Source organism: Pleurodeles waltl, chromosome 1_2 (assembly GCF_031143425.1).
Source record: "Pleurodeles waltl isolate 20211129_DDA chromosome 1_2, aPleWal1.hap1.20221129, whole genome shotgun sequence".
Classification (NCBI taxonomy): Eukaryota; Metazoa; Chordata; class Amphibia; order Caudata; family Salamandridae; genus Pleurodeles; species Pleurodeles waltl.
In genome coordinates, this window is record NC_090437.1 from 176408765 (window position 1) to 176422239 (window position 13475).

At 41.4% G+C, this 13475-nt stretch overlaps 1 protein-coding gene across 2 annotated transcripts in view; it reads right to left on the reverse strand.

The window, feature by feature from the left end:
• Nucleotides 1-13475, reverse strand: part of GTF2E2 (general transcription factor IIE subunit 2) — a 226490-nt gene that overhangs the window by 101024 nt on the left and 111991 nt on the right. For both annotated transcript variants that reach the window (XM_069237388.1, XM_069237380.1), the window contains exon 4: nt 10599-10706. In XM_069237388.1, the coding sequence (XP_069093489.1) occupies nt 10599-10706 (108 nt within the window). The remainder of the gene's footprint in view (nt 1-10598; nt 10707-13475) is intronic.

Below are 13475 nucleotides of genomic sequence, written 5' to 3' on the forward strand. Positions count from 1 at the left end.
CCCAATCAATCCTACCTATTTCGACAGAAGCTTCAAACTTCCTCGATCTGGCCCGGGCTCCAGGAACAAAAAAGGCATGTAGATCAGCTTGGTCGCTCTGGCATAGCTGGTGTGTGGGGAAAACACGTTGATCCCTTTACAACTGATATCATTTTGATTGTCAATTTCCTGGCGGAAGAAGCCAGCAAAGGTAAGTCCTTTCGTACTATCAATTTGTACAGATCGGCAACTTCATCTTCTCACTCTTACATCAATGGAAAACCGGTTGGAGAACATCCGTTGGTCTGCCGTTTATTAAAGTGAGTAAAATTTTCGAATCCTCCGAAACCCAAATACAGTTCTTTGTGGGATATAAATGCTGTAATAAACCTTTTTATTTCCTGGCCTGACAATTCAATGCTTTCCTTAAAACAATTGTCCGCCAAACTTACCATGTTATTATGTCTCGTTTCTTTCAAACGTTTGTCCGATGTTAGAGCGTTAGACATTACAGCTCGTCATTTTACCCCAACAGGTGTTCTTTTTAATGTTTATAGACTTACGAAAACTAACCTTTCATCAGTGTTCTATCCCTTTTTCTCTGATCACCCTAAATTATGTGTAGGACAGTGCTTGAAAGCTTATGAACAACAGACAGCCGACCTGAGGAATCCCTCTACTTCCCAACTCCTCATATCCTTTAGAAAACCGTTCAATCCCGTCTCCTCTCCCACTTTGGCCCGCTGGGTCCGTTGGGTTATGTCCCTTGCTGGTATTGATATGTCCACTTTTGGTGCCCATTCATCTAGAGGAGCTATGGCTTCTAAAACTTTTTGGGCTGGTTCTCACCTTGAGGACATTCTCAGATCGGCTGATTGGTCTAATGATAATGTCTTCAGAGTATTTTATTGTAAACCAATTCATCATGCTTCATTAAATGTTGTTTGTTAGAAATGGGGTCTTTGGTTGACAGTCAGGTTACCCCCTGTTCAAGCAAGGACCCTCACTCTAGTTAGGATAAAAGAGAATCACCCTCAGCTAACCCCTGCTTACCCCCTTGGTAGCTTGGCAGAGCAGTAGGCTTAACCTCAGAGTGCTGGGCGTAAAGTATTTGTACCAACACACACAGTAACTTAATGAAAACACTACAAAATGACACAACACCAGTTTAGAAAAATAGGAAATATTTATCTAGACAAAACAAGACCAAAACGACAAAAATCCAACATACACAAGTCAAGTTATGATTTTTTAAAGGTTTAAAATAAAAAGAGTCTTTAGGTAGTTGTAACACCACACTAGCACTGCTAGCGTGAAAATGTACCTGGTTTGCGGCAAAAATAACCCCGCACGGGCGGTGTGCGTCGAAAATAACCCTGCACGGGTATATGCGTCGAAAACAGCTCGGCACGGCGAGGCGCGTCGAAAAAGCCAGCCACGCGACGGTCCGAAAGTCCCGCGGCGCTGGTTGCGATCTCTCAGCCTTCGTCAGCGATGCTGCGCGTCGTTTCTCCTGCTCCGGGCGTCGATTCTCCGGTCGCGTTTCCTGCGGCGTCGTTTCTCAGCTGCGGAGTCGGCGTCGCGTCGTTTTCTCAGCCGCGATCGGGTTCGCGTCGATCTTTTCTCCGCACGGCGCTCGGTGCGTGTATTTTTGTCCTTAGGCTGCCAGCCTCTCCTTTCAGGGTCCCAGGAACTGGAAGGGCACCACAGAGCAGAGTAGGGGTCTCTCCAGAGACTCCAGGTGCTGGCAGGAAGAAGTCTTTGCTATCCCTGAGACTTCAACAACAGGAGGCAAGCTCTACATCAAGCCCTTGGAGATTTCTTCTTCAAGATGGAAGGCACACAAAGTCCAGTCTTTGCCCTCTTACTCAGGCAGAAGCAGCACTGCAGGAAAGCTCCACAAAGCACAGTCACAGGCAGGGCAGCACTTGTTCCTCAGCGATCAGCTCTTCTCCAGGCAGAGGTTCCTCTTGATTCCAGAAGTGTTTCTAAAGTTTGTAAGTTTGGGTGCCCTTCTTATACCCATTTTAGTCTTTGAAGTCACCTTCCTTCAAAGGGGACTCGCACCTTCTTGTGAAATCCTGCCTTGCCCAGGCAAGGCCTCAGACACACACCAGGGGGTTGGAGACAGCATTGTCAGAGGCAGGCACAGTCCTTTCAGATGAGAGTGACCACTCCACCCCTCCCTCCTAGCAGAGATGGCTACTCAGGAAATGCAGATTACACCCCAGCTCCCTTTGTGTCACTGTCTGGTGTGAGGTGAAAAACAACCCAACTGTCAAACTGACCCAGACAGGGAATCCACAAACAAGGCAGAGTCACAGAATGGTTTAAACAAGAAAATGCTCACTTTCTAAAAGTGGCATTTCCAAACTCACAATCTTAAAATCAACTTTACTAAAAGATGTATTTTTAAATTGTGAGTTCAGGGATCCCAAACTCCACATGTCCATCTACTCTCTAGGGGAATCTACACTTTAATCATATTTAAAGGTAGCCCCCATATTATCCTATGAGAGAGAGACAGACCTTGCAACAGTGAAAACGAAATTGGCAGTATTTCACTGTCAGGACATATAAACCACATTACTATATGTCCTACCTTATCCATACACTGCACCCTGCCCTTGGGGCTACCTAGGGCCTACCTTAGGGGTGCCTTACATGTAAGGGAAGGGAAGGTTTAGGCCTGGCAAGTGGGTACACTTGCCAAGTCGAATTTACAGTGTAAAAATACACATACAGACACTGCAGTGGCAGGTCTGAGACATGATTACAGAGCTACTTATGTGGGTGGCACAACCAGTGCTGCAGGCCCACTAGTAGCATTTGATTTACAGGCCCTGGCACCTCTAGTGCACCTTACTAGGGACTTACTAGTAATTCAAATATGCCAATCATGGATAAACCACTTACATACAATTTAAACAGGAGAGCATATGCACTTTAGCACTGGTTAGCAGTGGTAAAGTGCTCAGAGTTGAAAAGCCAACAGCAACATGTCAGAAAAATATAGGAGGCAGGAGGCAGGAGGCAAAAAAGTCTGGGGATGACCCTGCATAAGCAAAAGTCCAACATTGTTGATTCGCTTTAAAACAGCATAATAGGAGCCTCCGGTCTTGCCATAAAATGTAGATTTCCTAGCAAGTTATGAAGGAAAGTCTTAATTTTATTAAAGACATGGAGGCGAGTATTATCCCGCCTCCACAAAATCTCACGCTTTTGTTTTTATTCCCTCCCTTCCAGCTTCCTCAACGACTCAACAGACTTCTGTCTAGGGATCGCTTCTTCAATTCTCCACCTACAGGGATTCCGTCCTCTTCTTCCCTCTGGAACACACAACTCTCACAGCCACAGACACTTCCAGACTTTTTTGCTGGACCTTTGTTGCTTCTTCAAGAGATTTTATCTGTTCTAATGGCAATATGTATTTGTTGTACCATTTTTCCATTATTTGTTAATTATTAATCTCGCACAAGAAAAGAGGGCTGTTCTCAGTCAAGATAGGTATTATTGGGTCAGCTCGATGGTTATTGGTGTATTTTGTTGAACTACTCTTTGTTTCCCATTGGCTACTGTCATTTGCCTTATGGGTTTTGTAGTTTTTCTTGACTGGAGCTGCTGTTTGAAAATAAAGAAAAGACTAAGCATAATACTCACCTCTGTGTCTTTAATAAAATTAAGACTTTCCTTCATAACTTACTAGGAAAATCTACATTATATTCTTCTTTAAAAATCACTTTCTTGGTTACGGCAAGAGATACCATAGTTTGGGAAAAAAAAAAAAAAACATGTTGGCTTCTGGGTTGCTTTCCACCTCAAGCTATGTGGAGATTAATACTAAAAGGTATAATTAAAATCTGCCAGAAGGACTGCAACTTCGAAAAAAAAAAAAAAAAATAGGTAGATCTTGATGACTGTAATAGAATCACTCAGGGAAAATGGGCATTTAATGCCCTGCACTCAGGTTTTGGAGGGGCTGAACCCCTGATGAACTTTAATTAGAATCAGTATGCCCGTTGTCTTTGGTCAGGGAAATCCAATGGCCATTTACACTTCCAATACTGCTCGAGCAATTAAAGGGCCAATATCAGTTCTAAGCCAGGATTCATTGATTGCGGCAAGTCAGACTTATCAGGGTCCGCAAGTGAAAAGACATCTAAGGCATCTAAGGCATGTTTAGATAATAAATAATCATTTATCAAAGTGCCAATCAAAAGCCTTAATTTAGATGGGTCTACAAGGTTGATTTACCAGGATCCTGAAATCTGTCAGGTGGGACATCGTTCCAGAACATAATATAGAAGACAAGGAGTTAAGATGTTTAAATACTGTTCCTTACTAGTCCCAGGGGTGTTTAATTTAATAAAATATCAACTTGTCCATGGGACAGGTTGCATCATAATCTACTTGTCCTGTAAAAAAATCTACTTGTCTCTTTGGTGCCATGTAGTACAGCAACAAATTATGGCAGCAATCTCATTATATAGGAGCTCTGATAATGGCCTCTCAGATTATGCCAGGGCTAATACTATTGCCGGGCTTGAATAATAGCAGCTTCCTTATTTTACCACCTTTACATACTGCGGCTGGAAGTAGCAGTAAGCAGTAGTTCCATGTTTGCAATGCTCTTTTGAGGCTGTGCAAACGTACTAACATGCGTGTTTAAAGGGTTTTCCCCAGCTCGTCTCTAATCATTTCCCAAATTGAGAGAGGTCAAAAATTTACTCCTGACAAGGGTCAGAAGTAAAACTGCTTCCAGGGTTGGGGGGAAAAGTGGTTAAAGGGAAAGTGAACTTGTAAACGCTCAACAGATTTTTGCAAGAGCAAATCTACACCTGCAGATTTGCTCATGCTAAAGTACAGTTCAAAAATATTTTCTAGGAGTATGATTTCCTGGTCTACTTCTGTAAATTCTTGTGACTTCATGAAATACCCAAATCTGCACTAACGCAAAGACACATACAATGGGTGCACTTTTGTGACTTTTTTTTAAAGAATTGGCCCCCTAATTAGGTCTGGCTTTAACCATGACCTTTTGTTTTATTAAAATTCTATCTATCTTTCTATCATCTATTGGCTTGCTTCACTGTGACATGGAGAACCAGCCCTACTCCATGTTACATTGCATTACAATGATCGCAATCTGCTCTTCCACAAGGAGCATATCAGCGCAAAGTAGTTTTGTTCAGTGTTGTGTGCTTTTTGGGGCCAAAAAATATTTTTGCTAATATTTGTTACAATGGTGAGGGCCCAGAAGCTCCCACAACACTAAAGTTTTACAAAAGCCATTTCAAAACAAGACACCTTGACAAAACCAAGGCTGACCACCAATGTCTGACCTATCGGCTTTGCCAGTGCTTGCTTATATTCATGTTTCCTATAATCTTGTTGAAACTGGTGACACTGACTTTCCATTATGAATATTGTTTGGAAATACTAGCATTCATCAAGTAATTTTACTAAATGATGCTTCAAAGAAACGGTACCTAAAATGTTTACAGTAGTTCAGCTAAGTGTTTTTTCCTACTTGCATTTGTTGTGAACATTTTATTTTGAAAGAAAAAAATCATCAATCATGCTTTCAAGTTTAGGCAAATATTTGCATTTAACCAAAGAGCATTCCGGAAGCATAAGTCGCCTTCTATTTTTAAACTTTGCGAACATGTGTACACATTGTTTTTACTGGAACCACTGTCAGTTGTACAGTCCGATCTCACAGCATATATTTATCACGCTCATCCTAATATTAAAAGCTTTACATTAATGAATAAATACAAGTTTGGACAGCATTGGCATATAAAGACAAATATTACCTCAGCTGCAGGCAATTCCTTTCTAATGTGGTATTGTAAATTGGCAGCCAAAGGGTTGTGCTGCGGGGGGTTGAGCCTACTTGTCTTAAGGACAAAATAAACCAGAAAACTTGTTGTCCATGACCCTAAACAATAGGGTCCTGGACATTTGGCTACAGGAATTCCACACTCCTGTACACATGTTTAAAATAAAGTTGTCTGTTAGTATCAAGCACTGTTCTGGCCAACACAGGTCCAGGCAAGCTACATTTGGAATGCCAGTCGAATGCCCCTACATGTTTTTATGGGCAGGGAAGGAGAAGATTAACAACCATGTGATTTTAAGTGGTAGCAAGTACAAAGTAAACCCTGTTGTCAAATTGATCTAACTAGACTCAATATGACCAATACATCTAGTCAGTAGTTTAATTAGTGTGGGAGGCTGGGGCAAAGTTTGTTAGCTGGCTGACAGTGGTGATTACTTACTGATCAGTTGGTTAGGTAACAAATTCAGAGGGTTTTTTAAAATAGTAAATTTGTTTAAAATTCAGAAAACCTTACCTTTGATAGGCCTTTGAGTGTGCCCCTCTACATTTGGACGTTAGACTTTTCACCCCCCATGTTACATAAATATCTGTTTTGAAGAGTTCTGGAGCTCCCACATGGAGCAAGGATATATTATAATCCTTAGGATTTATTATAATCCTTAGGATTATCAAAGATCCTATGATGCAAACGCTGTGTTACTAATAGGGAACTCATCATGCAGCAAGTGCTGTCACATGCCAAGGACCACTAGGGTCCCTGAAAAGCACCTGCCTATACTGTTTTCCATCGCCAGCTAACAAGCTGCTCACATTGTAGTGTAGTCAGTTTTAGTGCCATTTTAGTTTAGCGTTATGCACGTTAGGTTTTCATATTAGGCCTCTGTGCTCTTTACCCTAGACACTTTTTATTTCGCCTCGCACTGTTATTTTATAATAACCAGTTTTACGGTCGTTTTATTCTTTCTATCACACTGTTTAGCCTAGTTCAGCTCTGTGTTCGCTAATACTGCCTTCTTTCTCACTCTGTGCTTCAGTCAAGGCTACAGTCTGGTACATTGCCGGTACACGTGGTAGAAGTTTAGTCTCTGGTGTTCGTAGACGATACACATCCTTACGTAGGGACCTCTTCTTAGAACGTCTGCGTGTTAGTTATAATATCACTTTCTAGTCCTAGTACAGGCAGAGGGAGATTCCGACCAGGAACCTGCAACTAGATACTGACTGCCCTGTTGCAGATGCTGATGCAGCTTACAGGCCTTTGCTCAGTTATGAGGGTTGATGTCCTCCCGGGGAAACCTGAAAGGCACGCTTAGAGCTTAACATGCTGTGCTCATAATATAACTTTGAGAGAACTTAATATAGTTGCACTATGATAGCCTTACTCTTGTGCTTCACTCTCACCGTTACTATTTTAATCCTACTGTGTTGTTTTGTTCTGGTTATCGCAGCTCATTTCTTACTATATAAAATGCAGTCGTTTTATTAAACCAATCTTTAAAACTTAAACTGCTGTTGTCATTTTTATATGAGACTGTACTATGTATGAAAGCACCAGTTGTGACCTGAGTGACCACGACTTCCCTGGGAAGTAATAAGATGTCATGCGCTCGGATGCCCAATTGTCCCTTGCCTTCGGGAGAGATAAGGCACTGCTAGTTAGCCGGAGCATAACCCGGATTTGGGGTGACAAGGGTCCTTCACCGTGGGTCAGACTTAGTCCCTCACACTGTGAACGATCTTGCCGCCCAAAAATACAGTAGTCTCATTAGGATAATGAGAGCCTACGCTACAACATAACCCTACAACAACATGCCACAGATGGAAAAACAAACACATATCCCACTTAAAGACAGGCAGAGTAGAGGTCAGACACAATCTCTGGAAGAGAGAGCACTCCTCTTGAAGATTGGCACACACACCTAAGACCACTGAGCCCTAGCCAGCACCCTAAAGTGCGGTTTTGTCTTTCTGTTGATTAGCAAGTGGCCCTGCCTTTCCAACTTATTTCTCAATTCAGTACTTAAAGGAAAGTATACCAGAGGTGTACCCTGCACAAGAGGTAGCACAGTAATACAGTATTTTCCTCAATCATTTTAGGCTACTCTGTGTAGGCTCATATGACACTGAAAATAAAATCCTTTGACACTTTCAGATTTTAGACTACAGAGTGATTGTTGATATGCTAAATTACTGGACTATTGTGCTAGCGTGCCTTTTGTTTTCAAGCCGTGATTTGTAAAACCTCTCCAGAGTCAACTCATGAACAAAAGAGAATATCTTTTCTCTCTTAAGAGAGCTACTACTTATCTTTTAAGTGCAAAGATCGGTTATGGAAAGGACAGGGTAGAAAAAGATTTCAACGTTTTGTTGAGCAAAAACAAAGAATTACCACACTTGAATTGACGTAAAGTTTCATAACTGCATCGAAATGTATTCATTACCACACTGTACACCATAAAGAGGATTCACACTTTGTTAAAATTGCTCAAGTTTGCTTATGTGAGCCTTTGACATGACAGATGTTTTGAAAACTGGCCTGGGTGCCAGTAAGTTAGTTAAAAAAAACAGGAGGATCTTGATAGTTCACAAAAGTCCAGGCGGGAAGGTTAAACCAAATCAGAAGCAAAAGGCCATTAGCTAATATGCCCCCTTCGTTAATGTAGAAAAAAAGTTTAAAAGAACCAAGGAAAAATCAGTTATGATGCAACATCTTCTGAATTTAATCAGAATAATAATGCAAATTGGACAGATACAACAGCCTGTGCGACAATGCTTGCAAGAAGTGGCAGAAATTGTTCAGTTTTTAGGGCTTATGCATGGAATCTACAGTAACCAACTAAGGTACATATTCGGTCTCCTGTTGTACTTGTTGTAACTGTTGTAATTTTTGTTAATTTTGCATAACAAAATGTACTCATAATTAGAGATTATGCTACGTCACGTAGTTAGACTCCAATTCGGAGAGGAATGGTTATGCAAGATGTACCGTTTGAACAATGTATAAGTGCAAGCAGCAGAGTTTTGAAAACGAGTAGCAATTCCTTGAATGTGGACAGTAAAAAAATATTTTAGGTAGGTTTTTTTTTTTTAATCTAAGCCACCGTTCGGGTAATTTTTCAGTTTAAAAATACTTATCGAACGTGAGCAGCAGTGTTTTAAATGGCAGCATCTGGAAATCAACTTGAAATATATATTTTCGAGATTTTACCCAAATGAACCATCTGGTTAGCGTTCAAGTGTATTATGCATTTTGCGTAATTACACGTAATTTTGCAGAAATTTTGTGTGGTTACGTGAGTTTTGCACACCTCTAATTTTAAACTAAAGTAACATTACGGAGACAAACTTAGACACCCATATGGACAGTACAGATTGAACAGAAGATCCCACTATCATTTTGTAACGCTCTTTAGGAAAAATAAGATTTAACTTATTTTATATTCATATGACGCCGTTGGAACCAAGAAGTCCCACTACAAATCTTTGTTATCGAACACCAGATGGAGAATGGCTCAATTTTCAAATAAAGCCATCCATTAAGTTGGACATTTTTTTTTTTTTAATAATGATTAGGGGGTGGTTTTTCATATACTCTGTGACAGAGCCATGACTTCCTCTCTTTTTCCCGACGGGGAAGGGGTCTCAATATTAGAGACTTGGGAAATGGGCCCCGGTTTTCCCACCTCAGGAGTTTCCAGTAGTGAGATCACAGGTAACTCCAGGAGTGGGGAAAATCAGGCCCATTACGAATTGGATCCTGAGGTTCCACAAGGAAATGGAAAATTACAGTGGAACTAAGTAATTCTGGTTTGATAACCTCAGTAATTCCTCACTTTGTTCTAACTGTCTCCTAGAGATTTCGGCAGCTCTAAGCAGTCAAAATTTCAGACAAAAATAAACTGATCACGGTGTTCCTACAAATCTTTAAATTCTGATAGGGCTGGAAAGTACTGTTCCTGACCCCAACGGATTTAAGTAGCGATTGGGAAAAATGGCCTTAGTGGCAGCTTTTTGTTTTTAAATAAATACTTCACTGATCCGGTCTGCTGCTGCAGGGAAGCAGGAAGAGGAGAATAGGATTTTAGATGTCAGACATTTGTGTAATACGGGTCTATGGTTCCTTAGCGTTGTTTATTTATAATGGTGTTCAACATCCACAGTAGCATTTCCATGCCACCAGCCAGAAAGGTTAGGAAATAACTAGCCCATGCTTGGCGGGGAAGGACGTTTGCATTTTGTAGCTTCGAAGAAAAGCCACGTTTGCTGATCGATACAAAGTACCGTTTGTTTTCTTCTCATGCCCGTTCTTGCAGGATCTCAAAATGAGAGAGAACAGGAAAAGAGAATAGCTACAAAGATCAGCAAGCAGACTGAAGGTGCGCCTACCTCTACCATTCTCACCTGAGCTTCAAGATGGAGTCAGGACAAGACAGTGGGTGAATGCAAGTGAGAAAGAGCAACCACAGCTCAAGAACCTCAGGGATAATGATAAGCAGTGAAAATGTAATACAGACGGTGTACTGTGGCACGTGAAAATGGCCCGCTACTGCATAACGAAAAGCACAAGTCAAAATGCAACCGCACCACCTGATTTAAATATGTTTAGAGTCATGCAGCGCATTTACTATGTCTTTGTATTACAACATCTAATAATCCTAAACAAGTCTACCCCATGTATGAAAACAGCAAATGGAGACTAGTTTTTCATAACCAGGACACAAAGAACTTTTACACAGCATGCATTGAAACGTGTGGGTGTGCTTTTTAACATACTTACCTCTGACATTAACCACTGTTTCTGTTTGAGGCCAATGTCAAGGTGCTGAGTTTCATCTAAAATTTCCTCAAGAGACAATGGATGCACATCTCCCCGCTGGTGGCGAGTCTGCAGACAAAAAAGGATAGTTACTTTAGCTCAGGTTGTCCATTGTTGCATAGCCAATCTCTTGCTTTCATAACCAACACTGAAAAACCCACTACATTTATACTTCACAGAACAGATCCCACATTTAGCTTGTCACAGCAATAGCTCTGTATGTCGAAAATGAATGTCACGGCAGCTGTTATTTTCACTTAAAGACTTTTTCATGCCAGACTATACTCATCGAGAAGCCAAGAATTGACAAGATGTTGCATACAAGGGTAACACAGTGTCTACTATTTTAAGCCCATATCCTCTGCCCTACACCATTCTAAAAAGTCAAGATTAGAAGGGCAGCATTTTAATAACACAGCACACAAGGCCTATTTTTACAGGAAGCAAGCATTTCACATGCTTCACCAACTTTTTCAGTTCAAGAGCTACGACTAAATGTATTTTTTTTTATATTCGCTTAACACACATCTACTTAAGGGACCAACAATGCATCACTAAGACCGTGGAAGGAAGGCGGGAAACGAGGGGGTGGAAAAGGAGTGGCAGACAGAAAAGCTCATGGCCATCAATAAACTGATCTAGCGAATCTGGATGGCCGAGAAGAGGAAAGTCAACCGGTGCAGAGTAGCGCTGGTCGTGGAGAGAGTTCGACACTAAGAGCTTCGCTACAAGTGATTCATGTGCTGGGCATACACATGCCATGTAGTGATAAACATCATCCACTGAATCCTTTGGAGGGAAAAGCATCGATACGTAGGCATATTATCGAGTGTGTTACCAGACTGTTCTTAATAGGGTGAATAGCCTGTACAGCGTTTACATGTTTATAATAAGATTAGTCCTAAATAGTAGTATCTGTGGTCCAAAATTGTACTTCTTTGCGAGTCATTAGGAATCTGTTTAGGAGGTAGAGGTTATGGCAAAAAGGCAGTTCTTGCTACCAAAGGAGGGGCAGAAACAAGCAATCGGCTTCCATCTTACTCAGGTCTGCTGCGTACAATAGGAATTACTGCTCAGCCTAGGGTGGTGTCAGTGCCTCATATGGTCTGTATGTCAATTATCCAGTCCATCTATTAGGGCCTACAATTTTGGACTCCAGTGCCGGACTGGGGTCCACTGTAAGGGCACTCCTAAAATATGCTCGCATTGCATTCTAATGTGTTTTAGGGTTCAGACCAAAACTGATGATCTTTTTTGGCACCACTGAACTACTTCCCGATTGCCCAAGCATCTAACACATTTATACGCGTTGCTCATCCAGATCAACAAGGTTCATATAGAGTGAAAACGCCAGAGATTATGTCACATTTATAATAATTGGTCTCTTGCACTCCTAACTGTACAGTCAGTCCTAAAACCTCTATTCTTCCACAGTGGTAGGATGGCTTTTACAGTTTGGGAAAAGACCCGTCCGTGTGTGAACATGACAAAATGAAGAATGTTAAGACCGTGAGGCATTTGCAGTTCTTTTCACTACAGTATGAAAAGTGGATAGAGGAGCTGGATAATGCTCCAATGAGCCCCTGGTTTTTATGTACCTTGCCTTTAAAATCCTTTCTAGAGAAATTACTGTAAAAGGGATGCAACCAGACCTTCCTGCCAGCTCTCATCTAGCACAACTGAACAGCGTCTTTTACACGGTTGAAGTATTAGTATCAATGCCACGGTGCAGATACTCCATTGGCCCACTTTGACTACCTGAACCATTTAGAAGATCTCTGGCATCATCTTCAAAGAATCTACAATCAAATCCACACTACAACTGCCAGACGAAAATCAGAATTTCAGATGGCCAACAGAACACTTGAGGTTGCCACTCTAGAGATCAAGACGTGCACAAAAAAGATCAGACTATAACTGTCTCTCACTACGCAAAAAAAAAAATACATGGTACACCATCCTGCTGAAGATCTGAATAACACCCTCACTCGCGAAGATATTGAAGACCCACCTCTTCAATGAACCCCTTGTCTTTATAGAAGTAGCAGATCCAACATTCCTAAAACCAAATAGCACTTGAACATCATTTGTGCCATAAAAATGTGTTACTGTTCATTTCAAGAGCACTCATCTGCTTAATAGCTCTTATATTTACTCTTCACAAGTGTCCTGCACACACATATATAGATTCATCCCACCCACTGCCGCTGGCAGCAGCATAAATAACCAAAGGATTGAATAAGCATGAACATGAATGTTGACAAACATCTGCCAAATTTTCAAAACACACTGTCTGAAATTTGCAAATTTTTACGTCTGTGAACTGCAGCATGACGGCAGCGGGGGGTCTAGAATAAGCAATTAGGACGTTAATCAATGGAAGCTATACCACTGGCCAGAGGATCAGGAGGCTAGAGGCCATTAATCATGTCTTCCTAGTTGGTGAAAAAATGCAAGGCCGGTCATGGTAAAAAGAGAGACTCCACAATGTGCGTTGGTACTGTAAACAGACTGTCAAGTTTTGTAGCGATGACAGTGAAAAAGCTCAGTTCTTCACAAACATTGACTCTCCCTAATCGCACCCTCTTTAATATGGAGAAATGACTTACAGCAATCCCTTCTGGGCAGTGCAGGGGTCGAAGCCCATTTTTTTCAGGCAAAGGTATGTCTGTCTTGAGCTTATCCTTGATTGGCCTCATCCAATAACATGTAGAAGCTCTTTGTTTCTGAAATCTAATTTACTTCACAATGTCCTCTAGGAACTAGTAGACACAGGTGTCTGTATAGGCACCTACTGGAAGAAAATAAAGGCTGAAGAGTAGCCAAAGGCATTTCAGA